General features: G+C 59.4%; 1 protein-coding gene and 1 long non-coding RNA gene across 2 annotated transcripts; one reads left to right on the top strand and one right to left on the bottom strand.

Moving 5' to 3' along the window:
- Nucleotides 1–537: 537 nt before the first annotated feature.
- PKP3 (plakophilin 3) lies at nt 538–9,143 on the bottom strand. Its single transcript, XM_055415104.2, has 14 exons — nt 8,965–9,143; nt 7,282–7,477; nt 5,256–5,332; nt 4,502–5,127; nt 4,291–4,414; nt 3,677–3,881; nt 3,156–3,330; nt 2,569–2,686; nt 2,329–2,496; nt 2,065–2,250; nt 1,687–1,840; nt 1,286–1,478; nt 1,102–1,189; nt 538–917 (listed from the first exon to the last, which is right to left on the bottom strand). The coding sequence occupies exons 1-14, from the start codon at nt 9,043–9,045 to the stop codon at nt 882–884; spliced, it is 2,427 nt and encodes an 808-aa protein (XP_055271079.1). The 5' UTR covers nt 9,046–9,143; the 3' UTR covers nt 538–881.
- Nucleotides 9,144–10,413: 1,270 nt separating this feature from the next.
- Nucleotides 10,414–18,259, top strand: LOC129548589 (uncharacterized). Its single transcript, XR_008684352.2, has 3 exons — nt 10,414–10,673; nt 15,615–15,759; nt 15,858–18,259. It is a non-coding gene; the product is annotated as an uncharacterized LOC129548589 (long non-coding RNA).
- Nucleotides 18,260–18,343: the final 84 nt, after the last annotated feature.

Raw genomic sequence — 18,343 nt, 5'->3', positions numbered from 1 at the left:
TGACTGTTTCCAGTCCCACTATGAGCTGGATGGCCCCTGGGGGGTAGGCCCCTTACAGACTGCAGGTGCTGAGCTTTGCGGAAAAGTCTGTTGTAAAATATCTGTGGGAGCGTCACGACCAAATGGCCTGACTTGGTGGGAGCTCCTGGACCCCAAACCTCAGTACGAGTGAAGCTGTCAGGGCACCCCCAGGGTGGGGCCAGGTAGAGAGACACTGGGGTGCAGGTGCCACGTGAGCACAACCCAGCAGGGTGGCACTAGAGTCAGCAGAGGCACACTGCCACAGAAGAGGTCACTCCTCTGCACGCGTCTCATTTAGCTCGAGGCCGCCTCTGCTGTCCGCTTCCGCCCTCCGCCGGCTCTCCTGGGCTCTCCTGCTGTTGGGACGCTCCCTCCCCCGGTCCTGTGTACCCTGACCAGAGAGGTCTGTGCGTGGGCCCGGGGGGAGTGTCCTCAGGGGCAAGCACGGCCATGCCTGGGGACACTTGCGTCCTTGGACCTGACCCCAGACCTGACCAGCCAAGGAAGCACGAGGGGCTGTGTTCACGGCCACCTTTATTCCCACTGCTGGCTGTCCCAAGGCACCGCTGGGCCACAGACAGCACCACCTCTGCCAGTGTGACCTGGCCACTACCCCATGCATCAGAGCAGCCTCAAGCCCTGCCCCCCTTTGCCCTGCAGAAGCCAATTCCCCAGCTGCAAGCCCTCGTCCCCTCCCCCGTGGCCCAGGCCTTCACGTTGCACGTGGACATGGCTCCAGCGAGAGGCCCCTGGGCCATCCTCAACCTTCTCCTCCAGGCCGGCTGGTGAGCAGCCCTGAGCTGAGCCCTTCCCTAGGAGGCTGGGCCACATCGCGTTCTCCTTCTCCAGGAAGGCGTCGCCTACGGTCCCAGGAAGTCCTCCTTCCGGTAGCCCTTCTGCGTGGAGAGGGGACCCAGAGTTAGGGCTGTGCTGCCCTGCATTCAGCTCTTCCAGTGTGCTGGCAGCAGGCCCCCGGTTGTCCAGGCCTCCGGTGCCACGTGGCTTCTCTGTCCCTCCCTGCCGTCCCACCTCCACGCCCCACACTTGTAGCCCCGCCTGCCCTGGGCCACAGGAACATACCGCCCGGAAGTCCCGGTGGAGCTTGCTGTACTGCCACAGGTTGGCCAAGAGGCTGGAGGCTGCCCGGGAGGACTTCTCACTGTCAGGGCTGGGGGGTGGAGGGCAGGGGTCAGCGGGGTGACAGGCACAGCCAGAAGGCAGGGCCAGCCAGGGGGCAGGGTGGGCGCGGGGTTTGGGCCCTGACCTGTCCCGCTTCTTCTTGATGAAGACCAGCTTGCGGAGCCCGTCGAAGTAGAGCAGGTCCCGGGCGGCCACAGGGCTGGCCACCACCAGGTTGTTGAGGACAGCTATGATGTTTATCAGCACGTCGGCTGGGGGAGACTTCTCGCCCACGCTGCTGGGCAGCTTCTCGATCAGGTGACTCACCAGCTTGGTGGCTGCCAGAAGGTCGGGGAGGTGGGTCTCCACTGCCTCCCCCCGCTGCCCCCTTGGCACCTGCCTTCCCCTCCTCCCCCAGGGAGCTGGCGCGCCTGCCTGTCCACTGACCGCGGCCTCCCAGAAGCTGGCCCCAGGGTGGCAGTAAAGGCAGAGTCCAGGCGTGCGCCCAGTCCACAGGGGAGGCGGATCCCAGGCTATGGGACTCACACATGTCATCCTTGTTCCTGGCGTTGCGGGACAGGTTGCGGATGAGGCCCGTCAGTGAGCGTAGCTGGTGGTGGTCAGCGGTCCGAACTCGGTCCAGCAGTGGGTTCAGTATGCGCTCCTGCTCCAGAGCCAGTCGGCTCAGCACCCCCGCCCACTGCCGGCAGGAGGGGGGTGGTGAGCGGGGTGCTTGGCGCCCTGTGCCGCCCGCAGGTCAGGCCCTGCCAGCCCAGACCTCCTGGCGCCTCCCTCAAGTCCGGCGCAGAACCCAGGTCCTCAGGAGCCGAGGCCCGTGCCGTCTGGGGCGCTGACCTCATGCTACTGCTGCCGCTCAGCGGCCCCCGCCTTCCCATCCTGCCCGGCCTGGCCCTGCTGCCTCACCCTGCGGTCCCCTGCGGTGATGTTCTGCAGCGCACCGGCTGCCGCTTCGGTCGTGTGCCGGTTAAGCTCACAGCGCTGCAGCAGCCGGTTGTACAGCCCCACGATCTGGGGGCTCCACAGCCACTCGAGGCCCTTGGGGTCCTTAGACACCTCAGCGAAGGTGAGTGCATCGGCCGTGAGGGGCAGCTGGGCAGGAGGGCACGGAGGGTCAGCTGAGGTCGCCCGGGATCCTGCTCCTGCCCACCCGCCCCAGTTTGGGCCCACCTCTCGGAGCCGCCGGCTCTGTGGCGTGAAGCAGCCCACCGCCTCGCCCGGGGGTACCCCCATGTCCTGGCGGCCCCGGCCCTCCAGCCGCTGAAGGGCCGAGGGAGGCATCTCGTCGTACAGGCGGTAGGACAGATTCCTCAGCACACACACAGCGTTCTCCACGCTCTGCGGATGGAGGGGACTGCGGTCAGGGCAGGCTGGCGCGCCTGGGGCCCCCGGACCCGGGCCGACCCTCACCTTGTCCTCACACTTGCCCACGTCCAGGGCGTGGTTGATGTAGGTGACCAGGGCGTCCACCAGCCCATGGCACTCACGCATCTTCTGGCGAGTAGCCTGGGAGGCGGAGCTGAGGTTCCTGTGGAGGGAGGCAGATGAGAGGCCCACACAGGGACCCCAGGCAGAGCCACCCCACGGGATCCCCCAACAAAGCCCGTCCCACGGCGAGCTGAACCCAAGGCCGAGCTCCTGGGCCCTGACTCCCGCCCCGCGCTGGGCCCACCCCCAGCACCTCCTGCTCCTGCTCCCTGTTGGACACTGTCGCTCCCATGCTTTTGCACGCCTACCCCCACACACCCCTCAAATTGTCCGGGGTGGGGGCAGGTGAGGAATGTCAGATCAGGTCCCTGATTTAAAGAAGTCTGAGCCTGCAGCCCCCAGTCTGTTGACATCTGGCTGGGGGGGGGACACCTGGTGGCCCACTCCACTCGTGGGCTAACACCTCTGCCTTGCTGGGTCCGTCCACTTCCACCAGTGTCCCTGCCCCCCCAACCCAGTGACTCCGCCTTGTCCCTCAGACCTCAGGTCCCCACGGCCGCCCGGCACACCTGAGGAAGCCAGTGGCATTGTAGAATATCTCGGCTTCAGAGGCGTTCTGCTGCATGAGGGGCGGCCCACCTGCCCCCGACAGGGGGCTCAGCACCAGATCTGTGAGCTGCTCCAGCGTGTCCCGGGCCAGGCGGTCCTTCAGGTGGTCGCTGGAGGACAGGTTCCACAGGATCCCTGTGACGGGTTGGCCGCGGTTGTGGTCAGGGATGACCTCTGGAGCCCTCAGAGGTCTCCGGCCCCTCTGTCTTTCTCAGGTGGTAGGGAGGAAGCTCCTGACCTCTCCCTGCAAGGCACTGCCAGCCTCACCCACCAGCCTTCCTGGGGACAGCCTGGGTGTGACCCAGAGGGTAACGGGGCTGCAGCAGGGCAGAGAGTACAATCCCTGGGGACACCGGCCCTGGGGTGGAGGCTGGCTCCAAAGAGACATGCCCAGGAATGGTCGTGGGGGCTGAGGGAAGAGGTGGCGGGAGGTGCGGGAGTGGGGTGGGAGGGGGCTGGGGAGCAGGCGGGGATGGGCCACCTGTGACATTCTTGCGGAGCTCGTCGTCCTGCTCGCGCAGCGCCCGCAACAGCTCAAAGATGCCGTTCTCCTCCACCAGGGCTAGCTTGTTGTCCGCGTTGTCGTAGACGAGGTTGCGCATGGCGCCTGTGGCGTGGCGCTGCACTTCCTGGTTGGCGTGGTTGAAGAGCTTCACCAGCCTGGGCACAGCCTGCAGGCTGCGGGCCTGCAGGCACAGGCACACGGGTGTTAACAAGCGTGCACACGATGGATGGGTATGTGCAAATGTATGCAGATGTGCGCAAAGGTGTCCAGGTGTCGGCAGGTTATACATTAACAGATGTGTACGTACATATGCAAATGTGCGCAGAGGTGTGCAGGTGTGCTCCGAGGTTGCAGGTGTAGGCAAGTGTGTACCTGAGAGACGTGTGTGTCCATATTCAGGTGTGTGCAGAGGTGTGCGGGTGTGAGCACGTGTATTCGGACATGTGTAAGTCCATCCCTCCCCCCCTTCCTCTGCTGGGGATGCTCCGGGTAGGCCCAGGTCTGCACAGTCAGTTTGGGGGTCAGCAAGGATGGTCAGGGACCAGAGGACAGTGAATGAGGGCCGTGGGCGTGGTCAGCGGGACGGTCACCTGCTTCTTGGCGGCCGCGTCACTGTAGCACTTGTGCTGAATGTAGGCGGCTCCCAGCACCTGCAGGTTGGGATCTGAGGCCATGAGGTACTTGACTGCTGAGGGCAGGTCGATGTCATCGAACCTGCAGAGACAAGAGATGGGTTAGGCTGACTCAAGGAAGGGCTGGGGTTGTGGCAGAAGCCCCCTCTGCAAGCCCGTCCCAGCTCACCCGCTGCTGAGCCTCTGCAGAGTGCGGTGGCCGCCATAGCTGTCCAGCCCACGCATGTCTGGCAGGTGGCCCGAGTCGCCGAGGCTGAGGCTGCGTACAGAGGGGGCCCGGGTCACAGGCTCCAGGACACCCCCAGGCCCACCCCCAGCCATGCCACGGCTGCGGTGGCTGCTCTGGAACCGCTGCAGGGTCCGCATGGCGGGGGCACGGATGGTCCGGCTGGGTGGTCCCTCGGTAGCCTCCGGCCAGTCCAGGCCCCCAGCCCGGCTAGAGCTGGAGCTGGCTCGGCGCTCGTAGGCAAAGGCCCTGTAAGAGGACGTGGCCGCCGGCTCCAGCTGCTCAGACACCACGCTGTATCGGTCGTCCGGGCCCCCGGCCCCCAGCCTCAGCGAGCGCAGGGACAAGGTGTCATAATCTGCCCGGCTGCCCGCCCCACCACGCTCATGGAAGGACACAGGCCGGGCGGGCACCGGTGCAGCGGGTGGGGCACCCCGGTACCCTGCGGCCCCAAAGGCACCACCCCCGTTGTGGACGGAGCTCAGCCTCCGACTGGAGCTTAGGTCCACGGCCGAGCGGGAAGACCAGGAGGCAGGGCTGTAGGTGGGCTTGGCGATGGGCCGGAAGGTCTGTGGGGCGGGGAGGGGAGGGCAGTGAGGGGCTGCGGGGGCTCAGCAGGCCCCTCTTCCCGACCACGGAGCCCAGCCCCCCTCGGAACATCCGCCTCAGGGCTCCGGGCTAGAGGGGTGTCACTCACCGAGGTTTCCCCGCTCAGGGCCTGAGAGCGGGAGCTGAAGCCGGCCTGCAAGGTGTGGTACTGAGCCCGGGACGCACCTGCAGATGGGGCAGGGGCAGCTCAACCCGCTGGGCTGGCGGCAGGTGCGGGCCTCCTGCCTCTCCTCCGCCCTGAGGCTGGCGGGGCGGCCGGGCGGACTCGGGGCTGGTGCCGCATCACCCCTCCCACAGCCCCCCGCCACCCCCACGGGGGACAGATGCGCTCACCCTGCTGACCTCCTGGCAGCCTGGGGAGTGTGCCAGGCCCCCTCATCAGCTCCCTGGCACCTGCCAGGGCACAGTGCCTGGCCCCCACGCCTAGGAAGCCGCACTGACCCCTGTGGGCCTGGCCTGTGCTGTTGGCCACACGACGGTGACACTGCAATGCTCAGGGACACGCTGTGTCCCTGGGTTGGTCCCCTGACCCACCTGGCAGGGACATCCCCACCCCCAGGCACACACAAGCCCAGGGCACAGGCGCCAGCCAGACTGCATGGTGAGTGGACAGGGCGGGTGGGCGGAGGCGGAGGGAAGGGGGCAGCCTGGACGGCTGGAGCGCGGTGGGTGGGTGAACAGCGGGCGCGTGAGCAGCTTTCTAGGCCGGGAGGATGGAGGGACGCTGAAGGGACAAATAAACGGACATGCGGGTGGACAGGCGCGCGGCAAGCGCTGACAACACCCTGAGAGGGGCAGGGCAAAGGTCACACCAGGCAGCGCTGCGGGAGCCCAGCTGGGGTGGCTTCACCTGCTAGGCAGCGCCTTTGGATGGGGAGGGAGTTCCTGAGTCCCACCCGCCCAAGGCCAGGGTACAGAGACTGGCTGGAAGGGACTCAGGGCAGGGGTGAAGGGGAGGGGCCCCTTCCCAGCCTCTGCCTCAGCTAGGTCTGGGGGGCCTCCCCGAACTGGCAGGCCCGCCCTGGTTAATGAGGCTTCTGGGCAGGGGCTATTACCCCTTTGATGCCAGGGAGGCTCAGCCTGGGGACACACCCCCAGCCTGGGGACCTTACCCCCACCCCAAAATTATAATCCTCTTCCCCCTAATTGCCAGGGTAGCTGGGGTGGTAATTAACCCCTCCCTGCTCCCTCCTCTACCCCATGACCCTTGGGCATCCAGCTGGGTCACCAGCAAGGCTGAGAGGCCCAGGGCGGGGAGGACGCAGGAACCTGGCGGCCCCTATGCTGGTTGACCCGCTTCTCCCGACCGGCACTGGAGGCCAGTACCGGGAAGGGCCTCTGAGCATCTGTGACCAGGGCTTGACCCTGACACCCCACAGGCTCTTCTTCCCCCCTGACCTTGGTGCCGCTGCTGCGGCCTGGCGAGGAGGGGATGACGTTTCCAGAAGTGCCCTGAGCGTGCTGCAACACTCACGCACATGCATGCACGCAGGGGGCTGCCTGGCCCCGAGGGCATTCCCTGCGGACTGTTCTCAGCGGGCTTATCTGGGTCACTCTGGCAGGCCCGCCCCTCAATCCCGCAGGGAGACCCTGGCCCCGACAGGCGGTGGCTCTCCTGCAGAAGCCCCAGACCCCGCCCCTCACCATCCTGTCTGCTCGTTCCCAGGGGGCCAGGGGTGGACACCAGAGTCTGGGCGTCTGTGTCTCCGGGGGACTGACGTTTATGTCATCGTGTCTCTGAGACTGCGTGTGAGCCCGTGGGATGTGGGACGTGTGTGTGTCCTGGCTTTGCTGACTGAGATGGGCCCGGCCGGCCAGCCATGTGCCGCATCTCCTGTGTCTGGCTGGGGCAGTGGGCTCAGGGCACAGGGGCCAGGTGGGGCCTACCCTGGCCCACGGTGAGGACCCCAGGGTCCCTGCTGGGAGGTAGAGGCCCCACCCATGGCGTCTCCCACGCCTGGCGGGGCGGGGCGGTGACTCAAGGCGGCCGGGTGAGTCAGGGAGCTGAACCTGGAGTTGCCCCATGGCGGCCTCCAGCCCTGGCACCACCACGCCCCTGGGCCACCCCCACCTGCCGCCGCCCTCTGGCGCCCACCCGGCTGGCGTCCGCCTACCTCTGGCTGCCTCGGCCTCCCCGTCGGGGTCGGCGGGCCCATTGTGCCGCGGCTGCTGGCCCAGCTGTTGCAGGCGCGCACGGACCTGCTCCTGGACGCGGGCCGCCCTCAGCCGCTCCGCCTCCGGCCCCTCGGCGCCCCGGCGGTCCAGCTGCAGATCCGAGGGCAGCGCCAGGGAGCACACACCTGCCTCGGGCTGCAGGGCGGAGAGCAGGAAGTTACCGTCCTGCATGGCGGCGGGCACGGGGCGGTCGGCCTGGCCTGGGCCCTGTCGCCACCTCAAGCCAGAGCTGTCTCCGCCGTCTCTTCCCGCGCGGCCCTGTCCCTGAAATCCCCTCCCCGCTGGCCTCGCCCAGGGCTGGCTCAGAGACCGACACCGCCCAGCCCTGAGCTCAGCGAGGGGCGGGGACACCTGGGCCAGGTGGGAGGGCGGGGCCGCTCAAGGCGGATTCGGGCGGAAGAACAGGCCCTGCGCGTTCCCCTCCTTCCGCCCATCCCCGGACGGGGCAGAAGGGGTCTGTGCCTTTGTTTCCCGCCCCTACAGGCCACAGCTGGGCCTTTGGGCCTACTGCCCTGAGTGCTGGGAAAGGGCCCAGGGCAGCCACCTCGGGGAGTCAGGGCCAGGGCCCTCCCCGCCCGGGGATTGGGGTGCTCTGGGAAACTCCAAGGACCAGACAGCCAACCTGAGGCTGGTGCGAGGCCTAGCAGGGGTCGGGCGCCAAGGGACTGAGTTGAGGGCTGAAGGCTCGGGGTGGAGCTTCAGGGTGAAGAGGGCTCGATGGGGTCCTTGTCTGGGTCCTTGGTGCCCAAGAGACCCCACAAGCAGGAGGCTAGATGGGCCCACCGCAGGCTCAGGACCCTCCAGATACCCATCCCGTAGACCCCGGAAGTCACCCCTAGCCTCCTCTGCAGAGGCCTCCGAAGGGCTGGCTGGGCCCTCTATGGTCCCCTCCCAGGCTCCTGCCCCCCAGGCTGTGGGGGTGGGAGGCCGTTCCCAACACGTGAGTCAGGGCTCAACTCAGAGGGGGCAGGCGGGGCTGCCCGGGGGGGTTGACTCAGAGTGGCCCTCCTGCCCAGGCTGGGGATGCAGGGAGGAACCATAGTCCAGGCCAGCAGGGACCCGGAGGGCTGGAGCTGCACACACAGGGGCGGCCCAGGAGTCAGAGCAGGAGTGAGAGCCCGGCAGAGCGGGGCTTGCCCCAAAGTCTCCCTGGAGCGCCCCCACCAGCTGGACCGCCTGCTCCAAGGCCTCCTGGGGAGGCTTGGCTGGGATCCGGGACAGGCCCCTGGTGGGCTGAGTGGGGCGAGGGCTGAGCCCAGGAGGGCTAGGGGGCAGGGGCTCGGGGCTTCATGTTCTTCCTGGGCTCCCCTTGCAGAGTCACCGTGGGCCCACCCTCACCGGCCTTCCTTCCCGTGGGACACCCTTACCCTGGGCCCTGGGTCCCTGAAAGCAAGGGACGTGGTCCCAGGTGGGAATGGTGGCTGGGGGCAGTGGACTAGGGGTAAGGTGGGGTTGGGTCAGGAGGCAGCCTTAGGGGTGAGGTCAGTGCTGGGGAGGAGACTGCGGAGGGAGGCAGAGGTCAGTGTGGGGGTGAGAGGGGTCAAGGAGGGTCCCTGGGGAGGTTCAGGTGACGCCTGGGTGGAGCCGCTGGGCAGAGGGGATGCACAGGGTGGGCCACCTACCCTGCTGGCGGTCCAGAGACTGCTGGCCTCGGGGCTCACCCCAGAGACTGCTGCTGTGGGCTGCGGAGTCCTGGGCTGCATCCCGGGCCCAGCACTGCTGCTGGGGCCTCGCTGTGGACCAGGACTGCGGGGGCACCGGGAGGGCGGGGTGGAAACGTTTGCACACCCAGCCAGCTCATCAGACCGGTTGCTTCCCTGGGAGTCGCGTTTTGTGTGGAAAAATCCCGAGAGACAAGTTCGTGCGGCGCTGAGTGCGCTTGGAGGAGGTCACCTGGCACGGGCCTGGGGCCCGCCCTGCACTCATCCACCTGGGGCCCAGCCCACCCGGCCGCACACCTGGGGAAGCTGGCCTCTGGGGCGGACTGCAGGTGGGGGTCAGGCAGACACCCCTATGGCCCAGTCTTCCAAGCCTGCAGGGTCCCCAGGGCCAGTTCCCTAGAGCTCGCCCCTCCTCCTGGCAGGGAGAGCTGCTGGTGGCCCCAGGCTGTGCCGAGCCTCCTGGGGACCTGTGCGCCCCTCCCACCACCCACCTCGGATCTCTGCCCTTTGCGACTCCCTGTCCAGGGAGAGCCTGGGGACCCAAGGGAGCTTCCTCCAACCGCTGCAGGGCCTGAGGGACTGGCTGTGGCTTGAACCTGTTCCCCTTCAAGCTCAGAGCCCAGTCCCACCCTTGGGACCAGCCTTCTGCTCCTGAGAGTCCCCTTCTCCCTGGAGCAAGTGCATGGGGGAGACAGCATAAGGACGATAGGTGCCGGCTTGATGGGGGGCTTCCTGGAGGAGGGCATCCCTAGAGGGCGGAAGATTAGAAAACCTGTGAATATGCGTTGGTGGTCTATCGAGTCTGAGATCCCAGGACCTGAAGGCCCAGAAGGGAGAGGGATGCTCTTACTTGGGAGGTCGGTGGTGAGGGAGCCTGGACTCTGCCCTGGGGGGTGGGAAGGAAGGGCTGTGAGGGCCCAAGGGGCAGGCTAGCATTTACAGGTAAGGACTGCCTGGGCTGAGAGGTCGGGTTGGGGCACCTACTGATGGAGGGGACCCCACGTAGTTGTTACAAAAGTCTCTGGGGGAGGGGTTGGGGATTAGCAGGGGGCGGGGGCCAGAGTAGGGGCGGGCTGGAAGGAGGGCCCTTTCCTGGCTTCCCTGAGCTCTCTGCGAGGGGGGAAGGAGCTGCCGGGTGTGTGCAGGCAGAACTGGAGTAGGTACAGAGGGCCTGGCACCCTACTCGGTGGAGAGCCTGGAGGAGGGTGGAGATGGGGAGAAACGGTGACGATGCAGACAGCAAAATGATATTAACAGGACTCAGGAGCGCGCTGGCGCGCAGAGAAGTTCAGATCGCGCGGGCGGCACAGCTGGGGTGCGGCCGGGCCAGGCGCTCACCCGGCGCCGGCGCAGCGCAGGGCGGAGGGCGGTGGGGCGGGCGCGGGGAGACGCCGGGCTTGCTGCTCGCGCTCCGGCCCGCGCGTCCGAGCGCTTCCTGTCGGGGAACTCGCGCCCAGGCTCGAGAACCTTCCAGCGTTCCCGCCAGGTCCAGCTTCGGGCCCGCCTCCTCCACGACGCCTACCTGGACTCGCATACCCGGCCCAGCGCTTGTCCCTCTGGAGCGGGCACGCTCCGCGCCCCATGGCGGGAAGGTCGCGAGGGCTGTGGGACCCACCCCCACCCCACCTCTCAGCCTCCCATCCGCCGGGCTGGTTCTGAGCTCTTCCCAGGTGTGTGACCCAGACAGAGCGGCCCACACGCAGTGATGCTGGTCAGCACGGTGGGGGACCGAGCTCCTCTGGGACAGAGGGAGGGGAGCCTTGCAGGGCCCCAGGGAGGACCCAGAAGGGAACAGGGGCTCCGGTGCTCATCTTCCTTTGGGTGCTCTAGCGGGGGCGGAGGGGAGTGAGCTGACTGAAGGGAGGCTGGGGAGGCGGTGGCTGGTGCCCGGGCAGCCTGGACCCGGAGGAGGCCCCTGGGTGGCAGGGAGGGTGGAGGGAAGTCTGTGAATCCCGGAGCTTCTTCTGGCAGGAGGCCCGCGCCGGGTCCCACGGAGACTCCGGGCACCGCCCACAGGCGCCGGTTTCCCTGAGAGTGGTCAATGCTTTGTTCACAGTCTGCTCTCTCAGGAGCCCCAGCAGGCTGAGCTGTGACCACTCCATTTTACAGCCCGGGAAACAGGCTCCGCAGGCTAAATAGGTTTCCAGGAGTTACAGAGCTAGTCAGGTGTGTGAAAAGGTCGCCCTGAGCAATAGCAGGCTGGGCTGGCCGGCGCGTGAGGTCTCAGTAGAAGCCCCGTATTCCCCCAGGGCTGGGCCACCTTCTCCACGGGGCTTGAGCCAGGGTTTGTTTGCCTTCTCTTGGTGTTCAGCTTCAGCCTTGTCCTGAAAGGGGTTCCTGCCCCGCTGGGCCACACCAGCAGCTCTTCTCCGGTGCTGGGGCCCCCAGGCCTGCTGTTGCCATTTTGCTTGAACAGCATCAGGGCTGGGTTACCCATCAGCCTCCAACTCCCTTTCCTGCAGGACCTGCACCCTGGAGGTCAGAGCTGGTCCAGCCCAGGGGAGGAGCCTGCGCGCCTGCCTGGCGCCCACAGGGGTCTGCACCTCCAAGGCCTATGACTTCTTGTGCACGCGTATGGCCAATTTTTTGTTTTAAACTTTCTACAGCGGCCTCTGTGTCTCTCCTTCAGGAACGTTTTCTTCCGCTGTCACTGAGGTGTCTTTCCCTTTCATTTCCTGACTTTCCCGCCTGTGTGCCAGGGTCCCTTGGCTCCTCTCGGCCTCTTTCAGCTGTCCTTTCCCATTTCCTTTGGTGTGCACCTCTCAAATGTGTCTTCTGTGTTCCTGGCTGAGTTTTAACAATAGCTGTTCCTATACTTTGAAACCCCGAAAGTGGCTTTTATCACTGTAACGATTTTATTTTTCTCATCTATTTTTTTCCCCATGTATTGTCAGATAGTTTTAACTTTCTTTGTTTCTGTCATTGATTTTTTTAAAAGAGACTTTCTTTTTTAGAGCAAGCTTTAGGTTCACAGCAAAACTGAGAGGAAGGTACAGAGAATTCCCACATACCCCTGCCCCTGCCAGGCATAGCTCCCCCGTTATTGCATCAGCTGGCACGTCTGTTGCAATGATGAGCCTGCACTGAGAAGTCATCATCACCCAGAACCCCTAGCTTGCGTCAGGGTTCATCTTGGTGTTTTACACGCTAGGGGTTGGACAAGTTCATTGTGGCGTGCGCCCGTTGTTACAGGCCCGTGCACAGTGCGGCACTGCCCTGAGCACCCTCCACGTGCTGTCTGTTCATCTCGCCCTGCCCCTCCCCAGCCTCTGGCAACCACCGAGCTTTATATTTTCTTTGTAGTTTTACCTTTTCCAGAACGTCACAGGTTGGAATGTCACAGTATGCGGCCCTTTCTCTTTGCTTCTCTCACTTAGTCTTACGCATTTAGGGTTCCTTTGTGTCTCACGTGGCCTGACAGCTCACTTCTGTTAGGTGACTCGTATTCCATTGTCCAGTGCACCACAGTTTCCCCACAGTTTCTCACCTACTGAGGACATCTTGGTTGTCTCCAGGTTTGGGCAATTATGAATAAAGCTGCTGTAAACATCATTTGTGGGCTTTTGTGTGGACATGTTTTTAGCTCCTCTGGGTGAATACCAAGGGGCATGATTGCTGACCGCTTGGTGAGAGTGGGCAGTTTTGTAAGAAGCTGCCCAGCTGTCTCCACGGCGGCTGCTCTGTCTGAGACCCACCCGTGCTGGATGTGGGCTCCTGCTGCACGTGGCGTCCTTGCTGACTCGGTTCTGGATTCTGGACATTCCAATAGGGGCGTCATGAGGCCTTGTTGTTTTGTAATGTGCATCTCTCTGAGAACACCGGCCGTGGCGCCTCTGTCCCTGTGCTCAGATGCCATGTGCAGATCTTCTCTGCTGAGGGGTCTGTTAAGATTGTCTGCTCATGTTTCAGTTGGGTCACTCGTTTTCTTGTTGGGTTTTAAGAGTTCTTTCTATATTTTTGAATAACAGTCCTTTGTCAGATATGTCCTTTGCAAATGTCTTTTTCCTAGTCTGTGATTTATCTTCTCATTCTTTTGACGTTGTCCTTTGCAGGATGGAAGTTTTTCATTCTAATGAAGTTCTGTGTGTCAGTTGAAAGTGAAAAGTGAAAGTCACTCAGTCGTGTCTGACTCTTTTCGAGCCCATGGACTATAGCCTGCCAGGCTCCTCTGTCCATGGAACTCTCCAGGCCAGAATACTGGAGTAGGTAGCTGTTCCCTTCTCCAGGGGAATCTTCTCAACCCGGGGACCAAACGCAGGTCTCCTGCATTGCAGGAGCCTTCCGGGAAGCCCTTCTTTGCTTTGCTTCTGGCCGGCCTGGGTCCTCACTGCACAGGCTTTCCTCGGGTTGCAGGTGCAGGCTGCCCACTGCGGCGCCTTCTCTTGTTGCGGGGCGCCGCCTGTAGGGTGTGCCCGCTTCAGTAGTTGAGGCTCCGAGGCTCCAGAGCACAGGCCGAATGACTGTGGCACACGGGCTTAGTTGCTGTGTGGCACGTGGGATCTTCCCAGATCAGGGGTCAAACTCCAGGTGGATTCTTTGCCACTGAGCCACCAGGGAATTCCTCAATTATTTCTTTTATGGATCAGCCTTTCGTGTTGTATCTACACCATCATCACCACACCCAAAGGCATCTAGGTTTTCTCCTGCACTGTCTTCTAGAAATTTCATAGTTTTGTGTTTTACATTTAGGTCTGTGAGTCATCTGGTGTTAATTTCTGTTGTCCAGTTGTCCCAGCACCATTTGTTAAATAGACCACCTTTGCTCCATTGTATTGCCTTTGCTTCTTTGTCAAAGATCAGTTGACTGCATTCGCACGTGTGCTAAGTTGCTTCAGTCTTGTCCAAGTCTTTGTGACAAGGATACTGGAGTGGGTGACCATGCCCTCCTCTGGGGGAATCTTCCTACCCAGGAATCAGACCTGCCTCTCTTAGGTTTCCTGCATTGGCAGGCAGGTTCTTTACCACTAGTGCCACCTGGGAAGCCCTGACTGCTTTTATGTGGGTCTGTTTCCGAGTTCTCTCTTCTGTCCCACTGATCTGTCTTATCTTTTGCCAATACTACACTGTCTTGATTGCTGTAGCTTTATAGAAGGACTTGAAGTTGGGTACTGTCAGTCCTTCAAGCTTATTCTTCTCCTTGAATGTTATGTTGGCTCTTCTGTGTCTTTTACCTCTCCAGGAAAGAATTGGTTAGCTGACTGGTGGGATATCTTTTTTAAAATAATTGCAGGAGAAACTATGCTTATCTGACTCTGGAAACAGAGCAGTTTTACTTACTTACTTAGCTGTGTTGCGTCTTCGTCACGTCGTGCTGGATCTTTCATTGCAGCACATGGACCCTAGTTATGATGCATGGGATCAGTAGCCGTGGTGCTCGGGCTGGCTTAGTTGCCCCACCACGCGTGAGATCTTAGTTACTGACCAGGGATTGAACCCGCCACACGCGAAATCTTAGTTCCCTGACCGGGGATTGAACCCACATCCCCTGCGTTAAGAGGTGGGCTTGTAACCACTGGACCAGCAGGGAAGTCCCGGCTGGTGGGGTTTTGATTAGAATTGTATTGAATCTACAGAGATCAAGTTGGGAAAAATACATTGTGACAGTATTGAGTTTTCTGATCCATGAACATGGACTATCTCTCCATTGATTTAGTTCTTTTGATTTCTTTCATCACAGTTTTGTAGTTTTCTTCATATAGATCTTATATATGTTTTGTTAGATTTTTACCTGGGTATTTATTTATTTTGGGGAGTATTAATGTAAATGCTATTTATTGTGTTTTAAATTTCAAATTTCAAATAGTTCATTGCTTGGACTGCAAGGAGATCCAACCAGTCCATTCCAGAGATCAATCCTGGGTATTCGTTGGAGGGACTGATGCTAAAGCTGAAACTCCAGTACTATGGCCACCTCATGTGACGAGGTGACTCACTGGAAAAGACTCTGATGCTGGAAGGGATTGGGGGCGGGAAGAGACGGGGACAACAGAGAATGAGATGGCTGGATGGCATCACCGACTTGATGGACATGAGTCTGAGTGAACTCCGGGAGTTGGTGATGGACAGGGAGGCCTGGCGTGCTGCAACCATGGGGTCGCAAAGAGTCGGACACGACTGAGCGACTGAACTGAACTGAACTGAACTGAATATATAGGGAAAGCAACTGACTTTTGTATGTTAACCTTGTATCCTGCAACCTTGCTATAATTGATTATTAGTTCCAGGAGTGTCTTTCTTTTTATTTCAGGCTAATTCTTTTGGATTTTGTACATATATGAGTATGTTATCTGCAAACTGAAACAGTTGTATTTCTTCTTCCTCAATCTGTAAACCTTTTATTTCCTTTACTTGTCTTACTGCATTAACTAGTTCTTCCAGTATAATGTTGAAAAGAAGTGATGAGAAGGATTGAACATTGATTTCTAAAAATTTGCTCAAATGTCAGCACTGACATACATCCTCCCCTCCCCCATCTGTGTCCTTGGCAGACTCACCACAACCTCAGGGCTTGGCTGGGATGTCACCGTCTCAGACTTTTCCTGACCACTATTTACAATGGCAGCCTCACTCAGACTCACTCTTCTTTTTCCTGGCTTTATTTTTCTCTACAGCAGCTGCCACCAGCTAATATATTAGACTTCTCTTGGTCGTGTCTATCGTCTGCTCCCCCTCCGCCTTCACTGGAATGTAAAGTCTACAAGGGCAGGGATTCGTGTCTGTTCCATTCACCAGTTTTCCGTCTGTACCTGGCACATGGTGGGTACTCAGTAGTTGTTGGAATGGGCTGGTAAATCATAGTATACATGTGTTCTAGATTAGCTGAAGTGTCTGACATTTTTTTTTTCTGCTTCCAGGGGTAATTATTTTTCTGATGTACATTCTTTCCCTGGCTATTACATCCCCTCTCCCCCTTTTGGCAAAGTGATTGAGGAGGCCTTATGAATAGTTGAGAAAAGAAGTGAAACACAAAGGAGAAAAGGAAAGATATACCCATCTGAATGCAGAGTTCCAGAGAATAGCAAGAAGAGATAAGAAAGCATTCCTAAGTGAACAATGGAAAGAAATAGAGGAAAACAGTAGAATGGGAAAGACTAGAGATCTCTTCAAGAAAATTAGAGATACCAAGGGAACATTTCATATAAAGATGGGCTCGATAAAGGACAGAAACACTCTAACAGAAGCAGAAGATGTTAAGAAGAGGTGGCAAGAATCCACAGAAGAACTGTACAAAAGAGATCTTCACTACCCAAATAATCACGATGGTGTGATCACTCACCTAGAGCCAGACATCCTGGAGTGTGAAGTCAAGTGGGCCTTAGGAAGCATCACTGTGAACAAAGCCAGTGGAGGTGATGGAATGCCAGCAGAGCTATTCCAAATCCTGAAAGATGATGCTGTTGCACTCAATATGCCAGCAGATTTGGAAAACTCAGCAGTGGCTGCAGGACTGGAGAAGGTCAGTCTTCATTCCAGTCCCCCAAAAGGGCAAAGAATGCCAAAGAATGCTCAGACTACCACACAATTGCACTCATTTCACATGCTAGCAAACTAATGCTCAAAATCCTTCAAGCTAGGCTTCAACAGTGTATGAACTGAGAACTTCCAGATGTACAAGCTGGATTTAGAAAAAGCAGAGGAACCAGAGATCAAATTGCCAACATCCGCTGGATAATAGAAAAAGCAAGAGTTCCAGAAAAAACATTTACTTCTGCTTCATTGACTATGCTGAAGCCTTTGTGTGGATCACAACAAACTGTGGAAAATTCTTAAAGAGATGGGAATACCAAACCACCTTAGCTGTCTCCTGCAAAACTGGTATGCAGATCAAGAAGCAACAGTTAGAAACGAACATGCAACAACGGACTGTTTCATAATTGGGAAAGGAGTATGTCAAGGCTGCATATTGTCACCCTGCTTATTTAACTTATATACAGAGTACATCATGCAAAATGCTGGGCTGGATGAAGCACAAGCTGGAATCAAGTTTCCCAGGAGGAATATCAATAACCTCAGATATGCAGATGACACCATGTTTATTACAGAAAGCAAAGAGGAACTAAAGAGACTCTTAATGAAGGTGAAAGAGGAGAGTGAAAATGTTGGCTTAAAACTCAACATTCAGAAAACTAAGATCATGGCATCCGGTCCCATCACTTCATGGCAAATAGATGGCGAAACAATGGAAACAGTGAGAGACTTTATTTTGGGGGCTCCAAAATCACTGCAGATGGTGACTGCAGCCATGAAATTAAAAGATGCTTGCCCACTGGAAGAAAAGCTATGACCAACCTAGACAGCATATTGAAAAGCAGAGACATTACTGCTGACAAAGGTCTGTCTAGTCAAGGCTATGGTTTTTCCAGTGGTCATGTATGGATGTGACAGTTGGACTGTGAAGAAAGCTGAGTGCCGAAGAATTGATGCTTTCGAACTGTGGTGTTGGAGAAGACTCTTGTGAGTCCCTTGGACTGCAAGGAGATCCAACCAGTCCATCCTAAAGGAAATCAGTCCTGAATGTTCATTGGAAGGACTGATGCTGAAGCTGACGCTCCAGTACTTTGGCCACCGGATGCAAAGAGCCGATTCATTGGAAAAGACCCTGATGCTGGGAAAGATTGAGGGCAGGAGGAAAAGGGGACGACAGAGGAAGAGATGGTAGGATGGCACCATTGATTCAGTGGGCGTGAGTTCGAGCACACTCTGGGAGGTTATGAAGGCCATGGAAGGCTGTCGTGCTGCAGTCCGTGGGATCACAGTCAGACACACTGAGTGGCTGAATAACAATTCTTAATTTGACTGCTAGTTCTTTCCTGTTATAAACATCTGTGACTGGGGACCATTGCTTCTGCACAGACAGTCAGGGAGGAGTGGACAGTGTGAGCTGGGGCATCTGCAGCTGAGGAGGCGGGTCTGCTGCGTCCTCCAGCTTGTGGGCACTCGCCCTCTGAACCAGGAGGACCTGCGGTGAAGTTCAAGTCACAAGTGACTTAATACTCACAGACGCCCACTGGCTGCCCTGGTCGGCAGCCAGAGCTGAGTGCCACGGGCATCCCTGCGGTCTTCTCAGGGTCTGATCCCTCTTTCATTGAAATCCTCCCCATGGTGAGGTAAATCTTGAGACAATTGTTTGGAATTCTGGGCGGACATGCTGCCTTCTCACGGAATAAGGACACACACGTAGTAACAGCCCCGAAGATGTCCGTGCCCTAATCCCCAGAACCTCTGGCCGTCACCTCCACGGCAAGAGAGACTTTGCATGGTGGATTCTTAACCACTGGACCATCAGGGAAGTCCCAGTTGGTGGGATTTGGATTTGGATTGCATTGAATCAAGTTGGGGA

Source organism: Moschus berezovskii, chromosome 25 (assembly GCF_049115385.1).
Source record: "Moschus berezovskii isolate FMDL1 chromosome 25, NW_MosBer_1.0, whole genome shotgun sequence".
Lineage (NCBI taxonomy): Eukaryota > Metazoa > Chordata > Mammalia > Artiodactyla > Moschidae > Moschus > Moschus berezovskii.
The sequence above is the reverse complement of the archived record's forward strand: the minus strand, read 5'-3'. Positions and strand labels throughout refer to the sequence as shown.

Coding starts and splice junctions, on each gene's coding strand:
- PKP3 (XM_055415104.2), bottom strand. CDS start 9,045: ATGCAGCCCAGGACTCCGCAGCCCACAGCAGCAGTCTCTGGGGTGAGC. Junction 5,333..7,281: donor GGAGGCCGAGGCAGCCAGAG/GTAGGCGGACGC, acceptor CCCCATCTGCAG/GTGCGTCCCGGGCTCAGTAC. Junction 2,687..3,155: donor AATGCCACTGGCTTCCTCAG/GTGTGCCGGGCG, acceptor CTCCCTCCACAG/GAACCTCAGCTCCGCCTCCC.